The following is a 21,265-nucleotide window of genomic DNA, read 5'->3' as shown; positions in this document are numbered from 1 at the left end:
GCCACCATGCCCAGTTTATGTTTTGAATTAACAGTTTCGTTTTTTTTTTTTTTTTTTTTTTTTTTTTTTTTTTTTGCGACAGAGTCTCGCGCTTCCCCCAGGCTGGAGGGCAGTGGCATGATCTCGGCTCACTGCAGCCTTCACCTCCCAGGTTCAGTGTATTCTCCTGCCTTACCCTCCTGAGTAGCTAGGACTACAGGCGCCTGTCACCACGCCCAGCTAACTTTTGGAGTTTTTTTTAGCAGAGTCAGGGTTTCACCACGTTGGCCAGGCTGGTCTTAAACTCCTGAGCTCAAGTGATCCGCCCACCCCAGCCCCCCAAAGTGCTGGGACTATAGGTGTGAGCCACCGTGCCCAGACGATATTGTTTCATCTCAAGTAAAAAAACCATTTTTTTCCAACAAATAATTTTTTTTGTTGTGGGGGTTGTAAAGGAAAGCAGAGTGTTTTATGAAGTTTTTTGCTTCAGTGGCTTTAGAACAATTTAAAAGTCAACTTTGGTGTCAGAAAAAAAGAGGACCATGAGGGAAATCCTCAGGTAAAACACATAAAATAAAGTGCAGCGATAGGCAGCTAAGTTAGTGGCATCCAATGCAAATGTCAGGAGGGTCGAGAGCAGTTTTCCCAAGCAAATGGTTCTCCCCACCTTCCTCTCCTTCAGTCTCTACCTCCTAGGCCCAGGGGAGAAAACCAGAGAGGTAGCAGTGTCCACAGGAGAAACTGGGTTGGAAAACACTTAACAGAGACTGCAGGGAAAACTCCAGAAACACTAACCAAGGTAAAAATGAAGTAAAATTGAGAGACAAAGGGTTAATTTTAGTTTGGGTAAATTTAATGACTATAAAAGCTGTTCACATAGCAGCTTTAAAGAGACACGTTTTCCACTGACATAAAGTTGCTTCACCCCTTGCAGCTTATCTCCACAGCTTCATGACCTCTCTCCTCAGTGGCCGGCAATGTCTCCCCTTCCTGTTGGGGAGGACTGCCCAAGTCAGCTCTGAGGCCATCCTCTCAGGTCAGCAATTTTCAGAGGAGTCCTTCAGGGTGGTCCTGCAGAGAACATGTCCCCTAAGTGTCTGAGAGCTGGCCGAGGTGATCTGAAAGAAAACCAGGCAGAAGAAGGCAAGGTAACTAGGACTGTACCACTGGGACTTCACATGGAGCCTCTAGAGGAGAAGCCCCTAAAAGGAATCTGATGGAGGCGACTGGCTGGCACAGACCACATGGCTCCTGTGTGCCCCTGATCCTGGCAGGAAGAGAGGCCTCATGGAATGGCAATATATATAATTTAAGAAGTCAAAGCAGGTCAGACCCAGACATGTCTCCCTTTTCTCTTGGAAGATGGCTCCTCCTCAACTCTAACCATAAAATTCAGGTGAAACTGCCCATCACAGACCCTGTCCTCCTAACTCCAAGGCTGAGCCAGTCAAATCCTTCCTTAGGATATTTACAGCCAACAATTGGTGAGAAATGTTCTCTCTCCTCCAACCGAGAGCTGAAAGAATGTGACCCAAAGTTATCTGTGGTCACATTTCTTACCATAAGAACAAGTCAGTCCATTAGTAAATACTCACTAAGTACATATTTTGTACCCGGAATTGCCCTAGGTGCCAGAAGATAAAGATAAATAAACAGAAACAAAACAGGCATTTTCCCTGCCCTTAAAGGAACTTCTGTGGATGCTCTAGGGCATCAGTCTGTGTCCTGCCTAACCCATTAGTCCGTGTCCTGCCAGCTTCTGGTTCTGAGGCAAAGTGGACATGAGAACAAGACAGGGAAGGTGGCAGTAGCAGAACTGGGCAGTGTGAGAAGAGAAGGCAGAAGAAAAGAAGAACTGGAAGGAGAGAATAAAAGAAGCATATCGCCAGTGAAAGAGAGAAAGAAAGAGAGGGAAAATCCCATAGCCATATAGCTGATCTGCAAGTCCAGGGAAGAGACCCAAGAAACTTGAGCACATGTACGTTAGAGAGGCCTGATCCGTCAGAGATCACAAAGAACACGTTGATCTCCGTCAGGGAACACTCTCTACTCACTGGAAATCACTTACACCTCCTGGCCTCTCTGCAGCAAGAAACTACCTGCCACTGCTTACTCCAGACTCACCGAATTCCCACAAAGAACCCTTCCAGGGCAGGGCACGAGAAAAGGTAAGAAGAATAAGAAAGCATTAGTAAGGAGCAGTCTAAAATACAATCCAAAGTGCCCTTCCATTGTACTGGTTGAGAGGAGATTTTTTTTTTTTTTTTTTTTTTTGAGACGGAGTCTCGCTCTGTCACCCAGGCTGGAGTACAGTGGCGGGATCTCAGCTCACTGCAAGCTCCGCCTCCCGGGTTCACGCCATTCTCCTGCCTCAGCCTCCGGAATAGCTGGGACTACAGGCGCCCGCCACCTCGCCCGGCTAGTTTTTTGTATTTTTTAGTAGAGACGGGGTTTCACCGTGTTAGCCAGGATGGTCTCGATCTCCTGACCTCGTGATCCGCCCGTCTCGGCCTCCCAAAGTGCTGGGATTACAGGCTTGAGCCACCGCGCCCGGCCAGAGAGGAGATTTTTATTTTACTAAAATGTGTCTCTAGGACAAAACTTTATTACCACAAATTATCCAAACCAACACTCATTTCACAGTACAAGCCGACAGCCCAAAAGGACTCCTCACCTTCACCAGCACATAGTCCCCAGGCTGGGCTCTGACCCTGAGCCCAGGGTTATTGACATCCTCCATCTCTGCATCAGGGAAGATCACCTTAAGGTTTCCATCATTCCTGCCGCACAGGTCAGTGGCAGAGCGTTTACTGAGCTGCAGAAAGAAGAGAGAAGAGTTTATGGATTTGTCACAGTCGTAAGTTCTTGGAGGGTAGAACTTGTGCCTTCTCTGTCTTGGATCCCCAAGAGTCCGACCCACAGAGCAATCCTTAACCAAGGAATCACTGAAGACTCAGTGTTTGCTGCTGCTTCACCAGCAAGGGCAGTGTATGGCCCACAATAGAAACGCTAAAGTTTTGCTAACTCTATTGTAATGAATCAATTAATCAATGAGTCTGTAGAGAACTGCCTTCTGCAAGAATGGACCTCCAACAGGCCTAAATCCAGAGACATATGAGTGATGCATTTGGAAAACCAACTGTCACTGTACCCAGTCTCATACTAATCACTCATGAATGTTCTGGGATTGTTTGGCCTGGATTACTTGCCGTTACTGAATAGACAGACTGAAAGGCAGAATCTCCATCACAACACCCAGAAGACAGAGCCAGGAAAATACTAACATCACTATGATGGGATGAACTTCTAGAGTCTACAGAAACCCTTCTCTTCCAGCCATGATAAAGAGAGAGAAACAAGTTTACCCTTCAGCCTTATAAATAATAACCAGCAAATTGGGCAAAATACATGAAACAACCGTTTTCGGATACTGGACAAAAAAGATCACACAAGACTGTGAACTGCGAGAGAAGGAAAACAAAGTGAGCCCCCCAATCACCCCCGCTTTCTGCCAGAAGGCAATGCCAGACGGGAGCCTGTGAAGCAGGAGGGGAGAGCCCACGCACAGCACAACGGTCCTCCCTGCGCTGAAGAGAGAGGGGTCAGGCTCCAGGGAGCCTGAAATACTTAGAAACTGTGAAGCAAATTCTAGAAAGGAGGGAGCGAAGCAGAAAAAGAATTTCAGAAATATGCAGGGGGTCCTTATGAGTCTTCACTGAACACTAACACTTGCACAGGTAGCATAAAACTCCATGAAGTCAGGCAAAGAGAGTAACCTGGGAACTGTCCACTGAACAGTTCCGAGAACTCACATGTGGCTTGGAATCCACCACCAAATAGAAGAGTTTATGGATTTGTCACAGTCGTAAGTTCCTGGAGGGTAGAAATTATGCTCATCGGTTCCTTGGGATATATTTACTAGCAACTCCTGACAGAAGGCCACATCGTAGTAGTGAGGCCAAACTATCCAGAGAATAAAAAAGTTTTCTTGGCTAGGCGCGGTGGCTCACGCCTGTAATTCCAGCATTTTGGGAGGCTGAGGCGAGTGAATCACCTGAGGTCAGGAGTTTGAGATCAGCCTGGACAACATGGCGAAACCCCATCGATACTGAAAATACAAAAATTAGCCAGGCATGGTGGCGCACATCTGTAGTCCCAGCTATTCGGGAGGCAGAGGTTGCAGTGAGCCGAGATCATGCCACTGCACTCCAGTGTGGGCAACAAAGTGAGCCTCCGTCTCAAAAATTAAAAAAATAAAAAAATAAAAAATAAAAAAGGAAGGGAGGGAGGGAGGGAAGGAACAATCTCTGTGATCTCTGGGACAGTATCAAGTGGTTGGACATATGTGTAATTGAAGTACTGAAGTGGTGGAGGTGGGTGGAAGAGGAAGCAGAGCAAAAAAAATCTGAAGAGTAACAGGTGAAATTTTTCCAGATTTGATGAAAACTATAACCCCAGAAACTAAGAAGCCTCAAAAAAATCCCAAAGAAAACACAAAGGGGTAAACACAAAGAAAACCACCCCCAGCCACATCAAATTCCTAAAAACAATGATAAAGCAAAATCTTAAAAGCAGCCAAAGAAAACGGCATAGAGTAAAGAAGAATGACCACAAACCTGTCAGAATCATGTATGTCAGAAGTCAACAGAATGATACCTTCAAAATGTCAACCTAAAAGTCAACAATCGGTGAAAGTATATTTTTAAAAGGAAGGTGAAATAAAGATCTTTTCAGACAAACAAAACCTGGGCGGCATCACTGCCAAAAGACCTGCATTACAAGTGATGTTAAAAGAAGCCTTTCAAGCACAAACAAAACGATGCCCAGTGGAAACGTGAACGTACACAAGGGATGAAGAATGCCAGAAATAGTAAATGAGTGGGTAAATACAGACTTTTTTCTCTCATTTATTAAAGTTCCTTTAAAAGATAATTGTTTAAAGCAAAAATAACAATGATTTAGGGATACAAAAGTAAAAATCTGGAACAATAGCACAGAAGGAGGAGGAAGGGACAGAAGTATATCATTATAAGAATCTTACATTAAATACACTGAGTGATACCCAGTCCGGGGTTAAAATAATGAGCCAAAAAGAATCCAAAGGGCACATAATCTGCCATTAGAAAATCAAGTTCTGACTACATGCTATATTCTTAAGTATCAAAGACACAGGAAGGAGTTCAGTCTTTAAATGAATACCGCTTTAGGAAAACAACCTTCAGCTGAGGTTTAGAGTCTCTACTATTTCCTACAAAATACTTACTAGTTACAAAAGGAAGAAGAGTAACTTTACAGTCAAGAAGGCTGGGAGACAGTATCTTCCATGTTTTCAAAGTTAACATCATCAGTAATGAGACAAATCAGAACTGTACGCCACCTCACAGGATACGATTAGAATACAACGTCCTCTCTCTGGTATTCCTGCCAAAGAATGCATAACCTGAAGCTTATCATGAAAATACATCAAATTAGGGACCTTCTACAAAATAACTGGCCTGTAATCTTTAAGTGTCAAGGTCATGGAAGTCAAAGAAATAATGAGAAACCATCCTAGACTAAAGGAGACTAGAGAGACATGACAGTTAAATGCAACATGTGGTACTAAACCAAATCCTTTTCCTATAAAGGACAGTTTGAAGACAACTGGAGAAACTTACATGGGGTCTCAGGATTGGATAGTAGTAATCTAACAAGGTTAATTTCCTGATTTTCATAGTTGTACTACAGTTATCTAGGAGAATGTCCCTGTTTGTACAAGATACACATTACAGTATTTGGGGGTTTAGGGACATCAGGGCAGCAACTTACTGTGAAATGATTCAAGGGTCTTTGTAATACACTGCAACTTCCCTATGGGTTTGCAGTTGTTTTACAATAAATTTTTTTAAAAAAAGAGAGTTCAGGCCAGTGCAGTGGCTCATGCCTGTAATCCCAAAACTGTGGGAGGCTGAGGTAGGAGGATTGCATGAGTCAAGGAGTTTGAGATCAATCTGGGCAACACAGCAAAACCCGATCTCTACAAAAAATTTGAAAAATTAGCCAGGCATGGTTGTACACATTATAGTACCAGCTACTCAGGAGGTTGAAGCAGGAGGGTCAATGTGAGCCCAGGGAGTTCAAGGATATAGTGAGCTATTGTTACACCACCACACTCCAGCCAGGGCGACAGAGCGAGAGACTTTCTCTCAAAAAATATAAAAAATAAATAATAAAATCAATTAAATTGAGAGTTCAGGTTCTATGATTTGAAAAAAACCAAGTGTAAAAGAACATTCATGAGACAAACAGGGAAATTAGAACACTGAACAAATATCTGATAATATTAAGAAAGCTGGAAGTGCTCTGGAAATCTAAAAAGAATATTAAGAAACTGTTGTCAATTATTGTCAGATATAATAGCACTTTGTTTATAATTTTTTTAAAGTCTTTATCTTAAAGGCATATATACTGAAGTATTTACTGAAGAAATATCTTTTTTTTTTGAGATGGAGTCTTGCTATGTCACCCAGGCTGGAGTGCAATGGTGTGATCTTGGCTCACTGCAACCTCCGCCTCCCAGGTTCAAGCAACTCTCCCACCTCAGCCTCGTGAGTAGCTAGGACTACAGGTGTGCACCACCATACCTGGCTAATTTTTGTTTTTTCAGTAGAGACGGGGTTTCACCATGTTGGACAGGATGGTATCAAACTCCTGACCTCAAGTGATCCACCCACTTCAGCCCCCGAAAGTGCTGGGATTACAGGCGCAAGCCACTACGGCCAGCCTCCATGTCTACATATGTTTAAAATTCTCCATAATGTAAAAAAAAAAAAAAAAAAGGCAGAGCGATTATAGACGCTGGAGATAGAGCTGTATCAAATACCGACTCTGCCACACACTAGCTGTGTAACCTTAGGGAAGTTATGCTCTGTCTCTGAGGTCAGTACCCTCCTGCACAAAAGGGAGCTAATAACAGCACCTTTCTCCAAGGACAGTGGTGGCATTCTGTGCTGATGGCCATAAAGTGCACAGTTCCTGGCAGACAGTAAATGCTGAGTGATGTGAGCCATTATCATCTTTTCTGCCACTCTGGACATAGCAACTTGGTGTTTTAAATTGGCCATGTCTGGAGGAAAGAAAGTCTCCTCTAAAAGAAAGCAATGACTCCAACTGCTAGCCTTGAAAAATCTATTTATTCTCTAGCCCCAAGTAAGTAATGGCTATGTTGGATGTTTAAGAAAGAGCTTTGTGGTCGAGAGCAGTGGCTCACACTAGTAATCGCAACTCTGGGAGGCCGAGGTGGGTGGAGTACCTGAGGTCAGGAGTTTGAGAGCAGCCTGGCCAATATGGTGAAATCCTGTCTCTACTAAAAATACAAAAATTAGCTGGGCATGGTAGTGGGTACCTGCGATCCCAGCTACTCTGGAGGCTGAGGCAGGAGAATTGCTTGAGCCTGGGAGGCAGAGGTTGCAGTAAGCCAAGATCGTGCCACTGCACTCCAGCCTAAGCGAAAGAGTAAGACTCCGTCTCAAAAACAAAAACAAAAAAAGGCCGGGCATGGTGGCTCGTGCCTGTAATCCCAGCACTTTGCGAGGCTGAGGTGGGCGGATAACTTCGAGACCACCCTGGCCAACATGATGAAACCCTGTCTCTACTAAAAAAATGCAAGAATTAGCCAGGCATGGTGATACACACCTGTAATCCCAGCTACTCAGGAGGCAGAGGCAAGAGAATCACTTGAACCTGGGAAGCAGAGGTTGCAGTGGGCTGAGACTGTGCCACCGTACTCCAGCCTGGGCAAAAGAGCGAGACTCCACCTCAAAAAAAAGGCCGGGCCTGGTGGCTCACACCTGTAATCCCAGCACTTTGGGAGGCCGAGGCGGGTGGATCACGAGGTCAGGAGATCGAGACCATCCTGGCTAACACAGTGAAAACCCGTCTCTACTAAAAATACAAAAAATTAGCCAGGCATGGTGGTGGGCACCTGTAGTCCCAGCTACTCGGGAGGCTGAGGCAGGAGAATGGCGTGAACCCAGGAGGCAGAGCTTGCAGTGAGCTGAGATCTTGCTGCTGCACTCCAGCCTGGGTGACAGAGTGAGACTCTGTCTCAAAAATAAATAAATAAATAAATAAATAAATACTTTTTTTGTGTGTAAATCTAACAAAACATGGACAAAATCTGTATATTGAAAACTACAAAAACTTTGATTTAAAACATCAGCCTGTAGTCCCAGCTACTTGGGAGGCTGAGGCAAGAGGATCACTTGAGCCCAGCAGTTTGAGTCCAGCCTAGGCAACATAGTAAGGAAAAAAAAAAATCAAAGATCTAATGTTCTGAAACATAAAAAACAACATAATAACACAAACACATATGGCCTCACCCCTTCCACTAGCACCAGCTGGGTACAGCCCACAGAGATCTGATTGGCTTTTGTTGCTTCTTCACGGAAGACAGTGATAAGTTCCTCCAAACGCCTTAATTTTACTTCTTCCGGGACATCATCCTTCAGCCTATGATATGCCCGTGTCTTCTATTAAAAAAAAAGAGGAAACAGAGGTCACCCAGGACTTGTAGAATCTATTCTTAATGCACAGAGGGACACCATGTTCATTCTACCTACAAGTTACAGACACATGTACAGAAACCCAAGCCAGAGCCAAGAGCTTTCTCTGGCTCTGGGAGCATTCCAAGATAGAAATGTAGTGGAGTCACATTTTTGCAAGGGTTAAATTCTAAATTTAGCACATGAAAATCACAGACTCAAAATTACTCTTCATATTTATCCTAACATTACACTTATACATATACCAAATGGCTCATATACACTAGGTTACTCAGCAGCACTATTTATAAAGACATAAGATGCAATGCAGCCTAAATGTTTCATTAGGCAAGTAGTCACAGAAATTATGGTTTATCTATACAATGGAATATTGTGCAGCTATTAAACAGAATGATAGTTCTATATGTACTAATGTGGATTGTTCTCCAAAATCTACTGTTACTTGAAATAAGCAAAGTACAGATGAATACATATAACTTTGGTGTAGACAGAATACATACAGGCATGCTTATGAAAACATGAAATATCCTCAGAAAGTTATAAAAGAAATTGCGAAGAGTAGTTGCCTTAAGGGAAGGAACTAAAACATTAGGCAACCTAGGAAGAAGGAAGAACTACTCATGTACACCACTTAAACTTTTGAATTTTATACTACAAGCATGTATTACCTAGTCCAAAAGAAAAAAGGGAATTTATCCTTAAAATGCCTTTAAATCATTCAAAACCACAGTGTGTATATATATATCTATATGGCATGAGCTCATGCTCAGTACAGCTGGAGAACCACTGAGCTAGACAAAAGTATGGAATAAAAGGAGTATCTATATACCAAAGTCTGGACATTCAAACCAGTCTGCCTTGAAGAGAAGATCCACAGAGGAAAATGGAGAATCCTAAAAATATTGCAGAGTTTACTCCATTCTGTCTACTAACAACAATAACTTACCTCTGTTGTGCATTTACTATGCATGAAACACAACTGTAACTGCTTTAAACATATTATCTTACTTAATCCCCAGAACAACCCTATGAGGTTGGTACTAATGTTATCCCCATTTCACAGATGAGGAAACCAAGACATTTGCCCAATGTCACACAGTTTTTGTTTGTTTTTTGTTTTTGTTTTTGAGACAGAGTCTCGCTCTGTAGCCCAGGCTGGAGTGCAGTGGCACGATCTCAGTTCACTGCAAGCTCCACCTCCCGGGTTCACGCCATTCTCCTGCCTTAGCCTCCCGAGTAGCTGGGACCACCACGCCCAGCGAATTTTTTGTATTTTTCGTAGAGATGGGATTTCACCGTGTTAGCCAGGATGGTCCCGATCTCCTGACCTCGTGATCTGCCCACCTTGGCTTCTCAAAGTGCTGGGATTACAGGCGTGAGCCACCGCGCCCAGCCAATGTCACACAGTTATTAAGTGGCAGAGGCACAATTTGAGTGCTTGCTCTCATTCACTAAGTTCTTGATTAAGTTCCTGTAACCTTAACCCTAACTTAGGAATTCAGTCCCAAAGTGAACATTCATATTCACTGACCATAGGATGCTTCTCCCACACACTGAAAACCCATTTCCCATCCCTAGGATTTTTTTTTTTTTTTCTTTTTTTGAGATAGGGTCTCACTCTGTTGCCAAAGTGGAGTACAGTGACACAATCTTGGCTCACCACAGCTTCAACCTCCCAGGCTCAAGTGATCCTCCCTCTTCAGCCTCCCAAATAGCTGGGAACACAGGCATGTGCCACCACGCTTGGCTTTTTTTTTTTTTTTTTTTTTTTTTTTTTTTGTAGAGACAGGGTCTCCCTGTTACCCAGGTTGGTCTGAAACTCCTGGGCTTAAGTGATCCTCCCACCTCTACCGATCCTAGTATTAAAAAGATTTTCTCAGGCCAGGTGCAGTGGCTCACGTCTGTAATCTCAGCACTTTGGGAAACCAAGGTTGGCAGATCACGTGAGGTTAGGAGTTGGAGACCAGCCTGACCAACATGGAGAAACCCTGTCTCTACTAAAGATACAAAATTAGCCGCGCGTGGTGGCACATGCCTGTAATCCCAGTTACTCAGGAGACTGAGGCAGGAGAATAGCTTGAACCCAGGAGGCAGAGGTTGCGGTGAGCTGCCATGCCATTGCACTTCAGCCTGGGCAACAAGAGCGAGACTCTGTCTCAAAAAATTAAAAAAAAGAATTTATCTTGGGAGGCTGGGTGGATCACGAGGTCAAGAGAGCAAGACCATCTTGGCCAACATGGTGAAACCCTGTCTCTACTAAAAAATACAAAAATTAGCCGGGTATGGTGGCATGCACCAGTAATCCCAGCTACTCAGGAGGCTGAGGCAGGAGGATCGCTTGAACCCAGGGGTGGAGGTTGCAGTGAGTCAAGATCACACCTCTGCCCTCCAGCCTGGCGACAGAGCGAGACTCTGTCTCAAAAAAAAAAAAGAATTTCTCTTGCATATTTGTGATGTCCATGGAAAGAAAGCAAAACAGAAACTAACAGTTCCTCTGAAGCTTCATCTCTCCAAAACAATAAAAGAGACATGAATAGATACATACATCGGCACAGTTACGCTGTCCACAGAACACTATGCAGTGGCTTTAAAACAAATGAATTAGTCGAGGTGTCATGACTCACACCTTTAATCTCAGCACTTTGGGAGACCGAGGGGGAAGGACTGCCTGAGCAAGACACTGCTTCTTAAAAAAACAAAAAAAATAGTTTGGTTGATGGCAGCTCAGTAACAATGACAATGAAGTCATGGGTTCAGTCATTCGTCAGCCAGCTTTTCTGAGACCCCTGGCCACAGGGGCCTTCAATCTCCTGCCCAAACACAAGCACACTGCCACAAAGGTGACTGAGGGAATGAGGAGTGAACCATGCAAATCCATGCCTACAATCAAGAAAATGACAGTCAACCAGGACTATCCTTCTCTGCAGGAAAAGTGCACTAATCTCTCCTTTCCTAATCTCCTTCTGCTGTGTTTTCCCGGGAATCTGTTTTGTTTCTTGGGAAGCTTCCAAGTGAGTTCACTTGCCTAGGAAAACAGAAATGAGGAACCACTGAGGATGGTTGCGAAGATGACCAGGGGCCCCGGTAAAATAAATCACACCTGCAAACCAAAAAGGAGTTCTGCATGTTAAGAAACAATCTTAGATTTCTTATAAAGAAAAGGTTTTCTCCTTCCATATTCAAATTGTAAACAATCTAAACATAATGTTAAAATATTTTAATGAAGAGGAATACTGGCACAGTAATCATGTATCACCAAACTGCTGAACTATTTCAAAGAGTAGACAGAGTGGACTAGAAAAATGAAAGGAAGTGAATCGTAAGAGCCTGTGGTTTCTCAAGGACTGCCTTGCCACCACTCTCTCTTCTGCCCGGATCTCTACAATCACCTCCAAACTGGTCAGGAATGATGTCAGTGCTCCCCAACCCCAGGACTCACCTGTCTCATGCTGTAGGCAAAGAGGAAGCCCATGTTGTACTGAACTTCCCGGAGCAAAGAGACTGTCTGGACGTGATCTTCCTCCGTCTCACCACAAAAGCCAGCAATGAAGTCGCTGCTGAGGCTCACACCTGTGACACACAGCAAAGGATGACAGGTCACTGCTGTTTACCTTCAAGGGAGGCCTTTGGCATATGTGAATTACAAGGGAGGGATAGCAACTGTAAGGCCCTCCCTAGGACATTCAGCCCATGCATAAGTAAAACAAATAGTCAGTACAGAGTAAGGCAAGATGGGCCTCTTCATCCACAGCATTCCATGACAGAGACCAGCTTCTTGGCCTACATTTCCCCTAAGCACTAGAAAAGGTATTTCCACTTCCAGTGCTGCATTTAGGGACACAGTAGGAGTCCACATTTTCATTTCAGTCCTTCAGTTTTTACCAGTGAAAAGCTTGTGGTGTTTCATACAAAAATATATTTCTGAATTTGGTTTCATACAACGGTCATTTAAGACAGTAGTAGCGGCTGGGTGCAGTGGCTCACCCCTGTAATCCCAGCACTTTGAGAGACTGAGGTGGGCGGATCACTTGAGGTCAGGAGATCGAGACCAGCCTGGCAAAACCCCATCTCTACAAAAAAATACAAAAATTAGCCAGGCATGGTGGTGTTCAACTGTAGTCCCAGCTGCTCAGGAGGCTGAGGTGTGAGGATCACCTGAGCCCAGGGAGGTCAAGGCTGCAGTGAACTGTGTTCATGCCACTGCACTCCAGCCTGGGCAACAGAATGAGAGCCTATTCCCCCCCAAAAAAATTATTCCAATGACCCAATGAGGTGAGTACTATTAACTCCATTTTACACATGAGAAAGCTGCAGCCCAAAGAAATGAAGTCACTTATCTGCTACCACACAGCCTGTAACAGTGGAGCTTCGCCCATAGTCACATACCTAGACTCCGCATTACCCTGCCCCAACAAAATGAAAGTCTTTGTGCATAAAAGTTACAATAATTAGGCCGGGTGCAGCGGCTCATGCCTATAATCCCAATACTTTGGCAGGCTGAGGCAGGCAGATCACTTGAGGTCAGGAGTTCAGGACCAGCCTGGGCAACATGGTAAAACCCGTCTCTACCAAAAAAAATACAAAAATTAGCTGGGCGTGGTAGCCTATAGTCTTGGCTACTTGGGAGGCTGAGGTACAAAAATCGCTTGAACCAGGCAGGCAGAGGCTGCAGTGAGCCAAGATTGCACCACCACACTCTAGCCTGGGCAATAGAGCAAGATTCTATCTCAAAAAAACAAAAAACAAACAAAAAAAAAACAAAAAAAACAGTTATAATTAGAAATTTTGGGAAAAATGTATACACCCACAACCAAATCTAAACTAAAAGACTACAGACTATTTTATTAGGAGGAAGAGGACAGAGGAGAATATAGAATAAGATAATATGAAAGGAATTATTTTTAAAATTTACAGTAATAAGTTGCCATAAAGCTAGTTAGAAAAAGTACACATTTTAAAAGATATCAATTGCTCTAAAATCAGAACTAATTTAGACATAACTTTGTCACCGTACAAGATGAGATAAGGTCTTTCCTCTATGTCCAGAAATACAAAGACCATAGAAAAGGAGTTTCTATAGCCTCGAGACCACAAGGTCATCCATACCTGAGTATTTCCAGCAGGACTAAGACAACAAAAAGTCAGAAACACATAAAAGAAAGAATACAAAGAGAGAGAAAGAGAAAGAAGAAGAGCACAAGAAGTATGAAATTGTGTCACAGCCAGGCGCAGTGGCTCAAGCCTGTAATCCCAGCACTTTGGGAGGCCGAGACGGGTGGATCACGAGGTCAGGAGATCGAGACTATCCTGGCTAACACGGTGAAACCCCGTCTCTACTAAAAAGTACAAAACACTAGCTGGGCGAGGTGGCGGGCGCCTGTAGTCCCAGCTACTCGGGAGGCTGAGGAAGGAGAATGGCGTAAACCCGGGTGGCGGAGCTTGCAGTGAGCTGAGATCCGGCCACTGTACTCCAGCCTGGGCGACAGAGCGAGACTCCGTTTTTTAAAAAAAAAAAAGAAAAAAGAAATTGTGTCACAAGGAAATGCCAAAGGTGATGACAGCTGCCTGTATCTAACAACAAGGCTGGTCACTGGTAGAGTAACATGCACAGCAGAATGGGTTTCTTAAATGTACCTGGAATAGATTCTCTGATATGGTGAACTAACTCCACATAAGCTTCTCTTGAATATCTGCAATAAAGAACAAAAGGAAAAGGCCTACATAAATCCAATCTTTTTAAATGAATGCTACAAAAAGATAACACTATGAATTCCCACGTGTAATCACTTCTCATCCACATGGCAGGGCACACAAGTAGATTAAAGTATCCAAAAGAGCCCTTTTGATCCAAGCTGTATCTTCTAATCTAATCTAGAGCCTATGGATTTTTATTTCAAGGACATAAACTTTTTTTTTTTTGAGACAGAGTCTCACTCTGTCTCCCAGGCTGGAGTGCAGTGGCACAATCTCAGCTCACTGCAGCCTCAAACTTCTGGGCCCAAGTGATTCTTCCACCTCAGCCTCTCAAGCAGCTGTGACCACAGATGTGCACCACCTACACCAGCTAGTGTGTGTGTGTTGTGTGTGTGTGTAGAGACTGGGTTTCGCCATGTTGCCCAGGTGTGTGTGTGTAGAGACTGAGTTTCGCCATGTTGCCCAGGGGGTTTTGTGTGTGTGTGTAGAGACTGGATTTTGCCATGTTGCGCAGGGGTGTGGGTGTGTGTGTGTGTGTGTGTGTGTGTATGTGTGTGTGTTTTGCCATGTTGCGCAGGGGTGTGTGTGTGTGTGTGTGTGTGTGTTTTGCCATGTTGCGCAGGGGTGTGTGTGTGTGTGTGTGTGTGTGTGTGTGTGTGTAAAGACTGGGTTCCCCCATGTTGCCCAGGCTGGTCTATTCTCAAACTACTGAGCTCAGGCAATCTGCCCACCTCGGCCTCCAGATTAAACATTTTAGAGGACCTCTAGAACACTATGCCCTGTGGAAAAAGACAAAGCACTAATTCCATACAGCTTGCCTTGAGACACATTCTCCCTTCAGTCTCATCTGTGTAATACTTATTATTCTCAAAGTGAACACATAGAGTGACATTTAAATTCTAAGATGTAACAAAACCTTAATGTTAACATTAAAGAATTAAAATCTCAGAGTGTGCCACACCATAGATGCTTAATTTAAAAAAACATACTAAACAGTGAAAATGGGTGACCCAGTCCTTAGCCTATGCTTATGGAATTAGCAGAAGCAAGCTCCAGTGCTCCATAGCTTAGTCATACAATAAATACTCACTGGCACACAGTAGCTGCTCAGTAAATATTTACGTTTTTTAAACTACACAGTGAAAATGGGTGACCAGTCCTTAGCCTTTGCTTATGGAGTGAGCAGAAGCAAACTCCAGTGCCCAGTGGCTTAGTCATACAATAAATATTTACTGAGCAGCTACTGTGTGCCACACACTACGCTAGGTTCTTGGCAACAAAGACACTGTTTGGTCATTAAGGAAACATGGAAAAGTGGGGGATGCCCCCTCTCCAAGCAAGTCTGACCCCCTCCGCATGGCCTCCAACACACGGCTGCTTCCACTCTGGGCTGGTAGGTGGATCTGTTTACAGATGTTATCTCTCTCATGAATCAGCTGCAGAACCTGATGAAACAGAACACATTATAGGTAATCAAAATCTCACCAAAGAACCTTACAGAAAGCAACACTGCTCTTACTATGTATCCTCCAAGGTTAATTTTCACATAATAAAGAGGCTAATTAAACCAAACACACAAATCACCTATTCCCTAACTTTTGTTCAAGCCCCCTTCTGTTATCCCAGACATTTCACCTAATGGCATCTCTGCTTTCAAAGAGCAGAGAGAAGAAGCCGGGCGCGGTGGCTCACGCCTGTAATCCCAGCCCTTTGGGAGGCCAAGACGGGCGGATCACGAGGTCAGGAGATCGAGACCATCCTGGCTAACACGGTGAAACCCCGTCTCTACTAAAAATACAAAAAAAAATCAGCCGGGCGTAGTGGCGGGCGCCTGTAGTCCCAGCTACTCGGGAAGCTGAGGCAGGAGAATGGCGTGAACCCGGGAGGCAGAGCTTGCAGTAAGCCGAGATCACGCCACCGCACTCCAGCCTGGGTGACAGAGCAAGACTCCATCTCAAAAAAAAAAAAAAATTAAAGAGTAGAGAGAAGCAAGCAAGCAGAGGTCAGATTAAAGCCATGGAGCTGAATACAGGTAATGCTGACACTAGGGTCAGCAGGCAAAGAAGGCAAAAATGGCACTTCTTTCATCTAGCTTACAACAAACTAGTCACTTTCTTTTTTTTTTTTTGAGACAGAGTTTTACTCCCTCACCCAGGCTGGAGTACAGTGGTGCCATCTCAGCTCACTGCAACCTCTGTCTCTTGGGTTCAAGCGATTCTCCTGCCTCAGCCTCCCTAGTAGCAGGGATTACAGGTGTGAACCACCACGCCTGGCTAATTTTTGTATTTTTAGCAGAGACGATGCTGCCCAGGCTGATCTAGAAATACTGACCTCAAGTTATCTGCCTGCCTCAGCCTCGCAAAGTGCTGGGATTACAGGCGTGAGCCACCATGCCCAGCCCAAACTAGTTACTTTTAAACATACCATCAGGCCAGGTGTCATGGCTCACCTCTGTAATCCCAGCACTTTGGGAGGCCAAGGCAGGAGGATTGCTTGAGGCCAAGAGTTCAAGACCAGCCTGGACAACACAGCAAGGCCTTGGGTCTATTTTTTTTTTTAATTTTTAAAAGAAGAAAAAAGGGGGAAAAAAAAAAAGATGCCATCAAAAAACTGATACTAGGGGAAAATATTTGAAAACATATTGACAAAGGATTTGAATCAAGAATACATAGAGGCTGGGCGTGGTGGCTCACCCTTGTAATCCCAGCACTTTGGGAGGCTGAGCTGGGCAGATCATTTGAGGTCAGCAGTTTGAGACCAGCCTGGTCAACATGGTAAAACCCCGTCTCTACTAAAAATACAAAAATTAGCTGGGCATGGTGGTGTGCACCTGTAATCCTAGCTACTCAGGAGGCTGAGGCAGGAGAATCACTTGAACCCCGAAGGCAGAGGTTGCAGTGAGGCCAGATCACGGCACTGCACTCTAGCCTGGGTGACAGAGCGAGACTCCATCTCAAAAAAAAAAAAAAAAAAAAAAAAGAAAGAAAAAAAGAAAAAGAAAAGAAAAGAAAACATAAAGAGAATGGAGCCCAGTCTCTCTCCTCCATTGCAAGAAAGGCCGTTTTGCAGTGGTCAAAAAATTAAAGGATATATAAAGAACTTTTACAACTGAATAAGAAGACAATCCAGAGGAAAAAAGATGAAAGTGGGGGCCAAAAGAAAGACATTTCACTGAAACCAAAAACCTCCAATAGAAGGTTTCAGATGCAGGCTTACCTACTCCATGCCAGGCCCTGTGCTAAGTACCTTTGACACAACACAGGCATACCTCAGAGATATCACAGGTTTGGCTCCAGATCACCACAATGACAAGAATATTACAATAACGTGAGTGACACAAATGTTTTGGTTCCCCAGTGCAAGTAAGTTATATTTACTCTATACTGCAGTCCATTAAGTGAAAACAATGTACATACCTTAATTTCATTATACTTAAATTTTTTTAAATATATTGAGATAGGGTCTCAGTCTATCGCCCTCACTAGAGTGCAGTGAAACCATAGCTCACCCCAACCTTGAACTCCTAGACCAAGCGATCCTCCTGCTGCAGCCTCCCAAGTAACTATGACTACAGGCATGTGCTACGATGCCCAGCTAATTTTTTTATTTAAAAATTATAGGGTCAGGCGCAGTGGCTCACACCTGTAATCCCAGCACTTTGGGAGGCCGAGGCGGGAGGATCACGAGGTCAAGAGTTCAAGACCAGCCTGGCCAACATGGTGAAACCCCGTCTCTACCAAGAACACAAAAATTAACCAGGCGCGGTGGCACGCGCCTGTAGTCCCCACTTCTTGGGAGGTGAGGCAGGAGAATTGCTTGAACCCGGGAGGCAGAGGTTGCAGTGAGCCAAGATCATGCCACTGCACTCCAGCCTGGGCGACAGGGCAAGACTCAGTCTCGAAAAAAAATAAAAATAAAAATTATAAAGTTGTTATGTTGCCTGGGCTGGTGTCCAACTCCTAGGCTCAAGTGATTCTCCTGCCTCAACCTCCCAAAGTGCTGGGATTACAGGGATGAGTCACCACACCCACCCTTAGAATACTTTATTGCTAAAAAAAATGCTAACGATCATCTGAGCCTTCAAGTGAGCAATGGTGCTGGCTGCTGATTGATCAGGGTGGTGGCTGCAGAAGGTTGAGGTGGCTGTGACAATTTGTTAAAACAAGACAACGATGAAGTCGGCCATATCAAATGACTCTTTCATGAAAGACTGCTCTACAACATGCGATGCTGTTTGATAGTATTTTACCCACAATAGAATATTTATTCTATAATAATATTTTACCCCAATAGAACATCTTTCAAAACTGCAGTCCTCTCAAACCCTGCCACTGTTTTATCAACTAAGTTTATGCAATATTCTAAACACTTTGTTGTCATTTCAATAATATCCATAGCATCTTCACCAGGAGTAGATTCTATATCAAGAAACCATTTTCAGGCCAGGCACGGTGGCTCATGCCTGTAATCCCAGAACTCTGGGAGGCCCAGGTGGGTGGATCACTTGAGGTCAGGAGTTCAAGACCAGCCAGGCCAACATGGCATAACCCCATCTCTACTAAAAATACAAAAATTTAGCTGGGCGTGGTGGCAGGTGTCCATAATCCCAACTACTTGGGAGGCTGAAGCAGGAGAATTACTTGAACCTGGATGCAGAGGTTGCAGTGAGCCAAGATTGCAACACAGCACTCCAGCCTGGGCGACAGAGTGAGACCCGTCTCAAAAAAAAAAAAAAAAAAAAAAAAAAAGAAACCATTTTCTCTGCTCATTCATAAGAAGCAACTCCTCATTCATTGAAGTTTGACCATGAGATTGCAACAATTCAGTCACATCTTCAGGCCCCACTTCTAATTCTAGTTCTCTTGCTATTTCCACCACATCTACAGTTATTTCCTCCACTGAAGTCGTGAGCCCCTCAAAATCATCCACGAGTGTTGAAATCAGTGTCTTCCAAACTCCTATTAATGTTGACATTTCGACCTGTTCCCATGAATCATTAATGTTCTTAATGGCATCTAGAATGATGAACTATTTCCAGAATGTTTTCAATTTACTCTGCCCAGATCCATCAGAGAAGCCATTATCTATGACAGCTATAGCTTTATGAAATATATTTCTTAAATAAGAATCGATCTTATATAAAAACTAAAATAATAGGGCTTGAAAGTTGAAATTACTCCTTGATCCATGGGCTGCAAAATGGATATTGTGTTAGCAGGCATAAAAACAACACTAATAATCTCTCTGTACATCTCTATCAGAGCTCTGGGATGACTTAGGTGCATTGTCAATGAACAGTCATATTTAGAAAGGAATCTTTTTTCCTAAGCAGTAGCTCTCGACAGTGAGCTTAAAATACTCAGTTAACTAGACAAGCACAGTGGCTTATGCCTGTAATCCCAGCACTTTGGGAGAATGAGGTAGAAGGAGCACTTGAGTCCAAGAGTTTGAGACCAGCCTGCGCAACACAGGGAGACACCAACTCTACAAAAAATTAAAAATTAAATATTCAGTAAATCATGCTATAAACAGGTGTGCTATCATCCAGGCTTTGTTCCTCTATTTATAGAGTACAGGCAGAGATTTAACATCATTCTTAAGGGCCCTAGGATTTTCAAAATGGCACATGAGCACTGGCTTCAACTTAAAGTCACCAGCTGCCCTGGCCCCTAAAGAGAGTCTGGCTGGGTGCAGTGGCTCACGCCTGTGATCCCAGCACCTTGAGAGGCCTAGGTGGGAGAACTGCTTGAGGTCAGGTGCTCAAGACCAGCCTGGGCAACACAGTAAGACCCCATCTCTAATTTTTTTTAAAAGAAAACAAAAGAAAGTCAGCCTGTCCTTTAAAGCTTTGAAGAATGGCACTGACACTCTTCTCTAGCTATGAAAGTCCCAGATGACATCTTCTTCCAATAGAAGACGGCTCATTTACACAGAATAACTGTTGTTTAGTAGAACCACCTTCATCATTGATCTTAGCTAGATCTTCTGGATAACTTGCGCAGCTTCTACATCAGCACTGTGGCTTCCCCTTGCACTTTGATGTTAGAGAGATGGCTTCTTTCCTCAAACCTTGTAAGTCAACCTCTGCTAGCTTCAAACTTTTCTTCTTCAGCTTCCTCACATCTCTTGGCCTTCAGAGAACTGAAGAGAGCTAAGGCTTTACTCTGGATTAGGTTTTGGCATAAGGCAGTGCTGTGGCTTCTTTGATCTTCTCTTCAGATCACTGAAGCTTTCTCCATATCAGCAAAAAGGCTGGTTTGGGTTGGTGGGTTTTTTTGTTTTTTTGTTTTTTTGTTTTTGAGATGAAGACTCACTCTATTGCCCAGGCTGGAATGCAGTGGCACAATCTCGGCTCACTGCAACCTCTGCCTCCTGGGTTCAAGCAATTCTCCAGCCTCAGACTCCCAAGCAGCTAGGATTACAGGTGTGTACCATCAAACCCAGCCAATTTTTCTATTTTTAGTAAAGACAGCATTTTGCCATGTTGGCCAGGCTGGTCTAGAACTCCTGACCTCAGATGATCTGCCCACCTTGGCCTCCCAAAGTGCTGGGATTAAAGGTGTGAGCCACCACACCCAGCCAAAAGGGCTGTTTTCTTATCATTCATGTGTTCAGTGGAGTAGTACTTTTAATTTCCTTCATAAACTTCTCCTTTGCATTTACAACTTGGCTGGTTGGCATAAGAGGCCTTTCAGCCTAGCTTGGCTTTCAACATGATTTCCTCAGTAAGTTTAAACATTTCTGGCTTTTGATTTCAAGTGAGAGCTGTGCGACCCTTCCCTTCACTTGAGCACTTTAGAGGCCACTGTAGGGTAATTAAATGGCCCAATTTCAATATTGTTGTGTCTCGGGGAATAGGGAGGGCTGAGGAGAGGGAGAGAGATGGGGGAATGGCCGTCAGTGGAGCAGTCAGAACACACACATCATTTATCAGTTTAGGTCGCCGTCTTATGTGGGTGTGGCTCACAGTATCACGAAACAATTTTAAGAGTAACATTAAACAGCAATGATCACAGATCACCATAACAGACATAATAATAATGAAGTTT

General features: G+C 43.9%; 1 protein-coding gene across 1 annotated transcript in view; it reads right to left on the bottom strand.

Annotated features, from left to right (window-relative positions):
- Positions 1 to 816: 816 nt before the first annotated feature.
- CDK5RAP1 (CDK5 regulatory subunit associated protein 1) overlaps positions 817 to 21,265 on the bottom strand; it is a 41,954-nt gene continuing 21,505 nt past the window's right edge. Inside the window, 6 exon segments of the mRNA XM_050807127.1 lie at positions 817 to 1,097; positions 2,654 to 2,794; positions 8,340 to 8,489; positions 11,962 to 12,092; positions 14,157 to 14,212; positions 15,564 to 15,661. Coding sequence (XP_050663084.1) covers positions 1,017 to 1,097; positions 2,654 to 2,794; positions 8,340 to 8,489; positions 11,962 to 12,092; positions 14,157 to 14,212; positions 15,564 to 15,661 — 657 coding nt within the window. The 3' untranslated portion in view covers positions 817 to 1,016.

Source organism: Macaca thibetana, chromosome 10 (genome assembly GCF_024542745.1).
Source record: "Macaca thibetana thibetana isolate TM-01 chromosome 10, ASM2454274v1, whole genome shotgun sequence".
NCBI lineage: Eukaryota > Metazoa > Chordata > Mammalia > Primates > Cercopithecidae > Macaca > Macaca thibetana.
The sequence above is the reverse complement of the archived record's forward strand: the minus strand, read 5'-3'. Positions and strand labels throughout refer to the sequence as shown.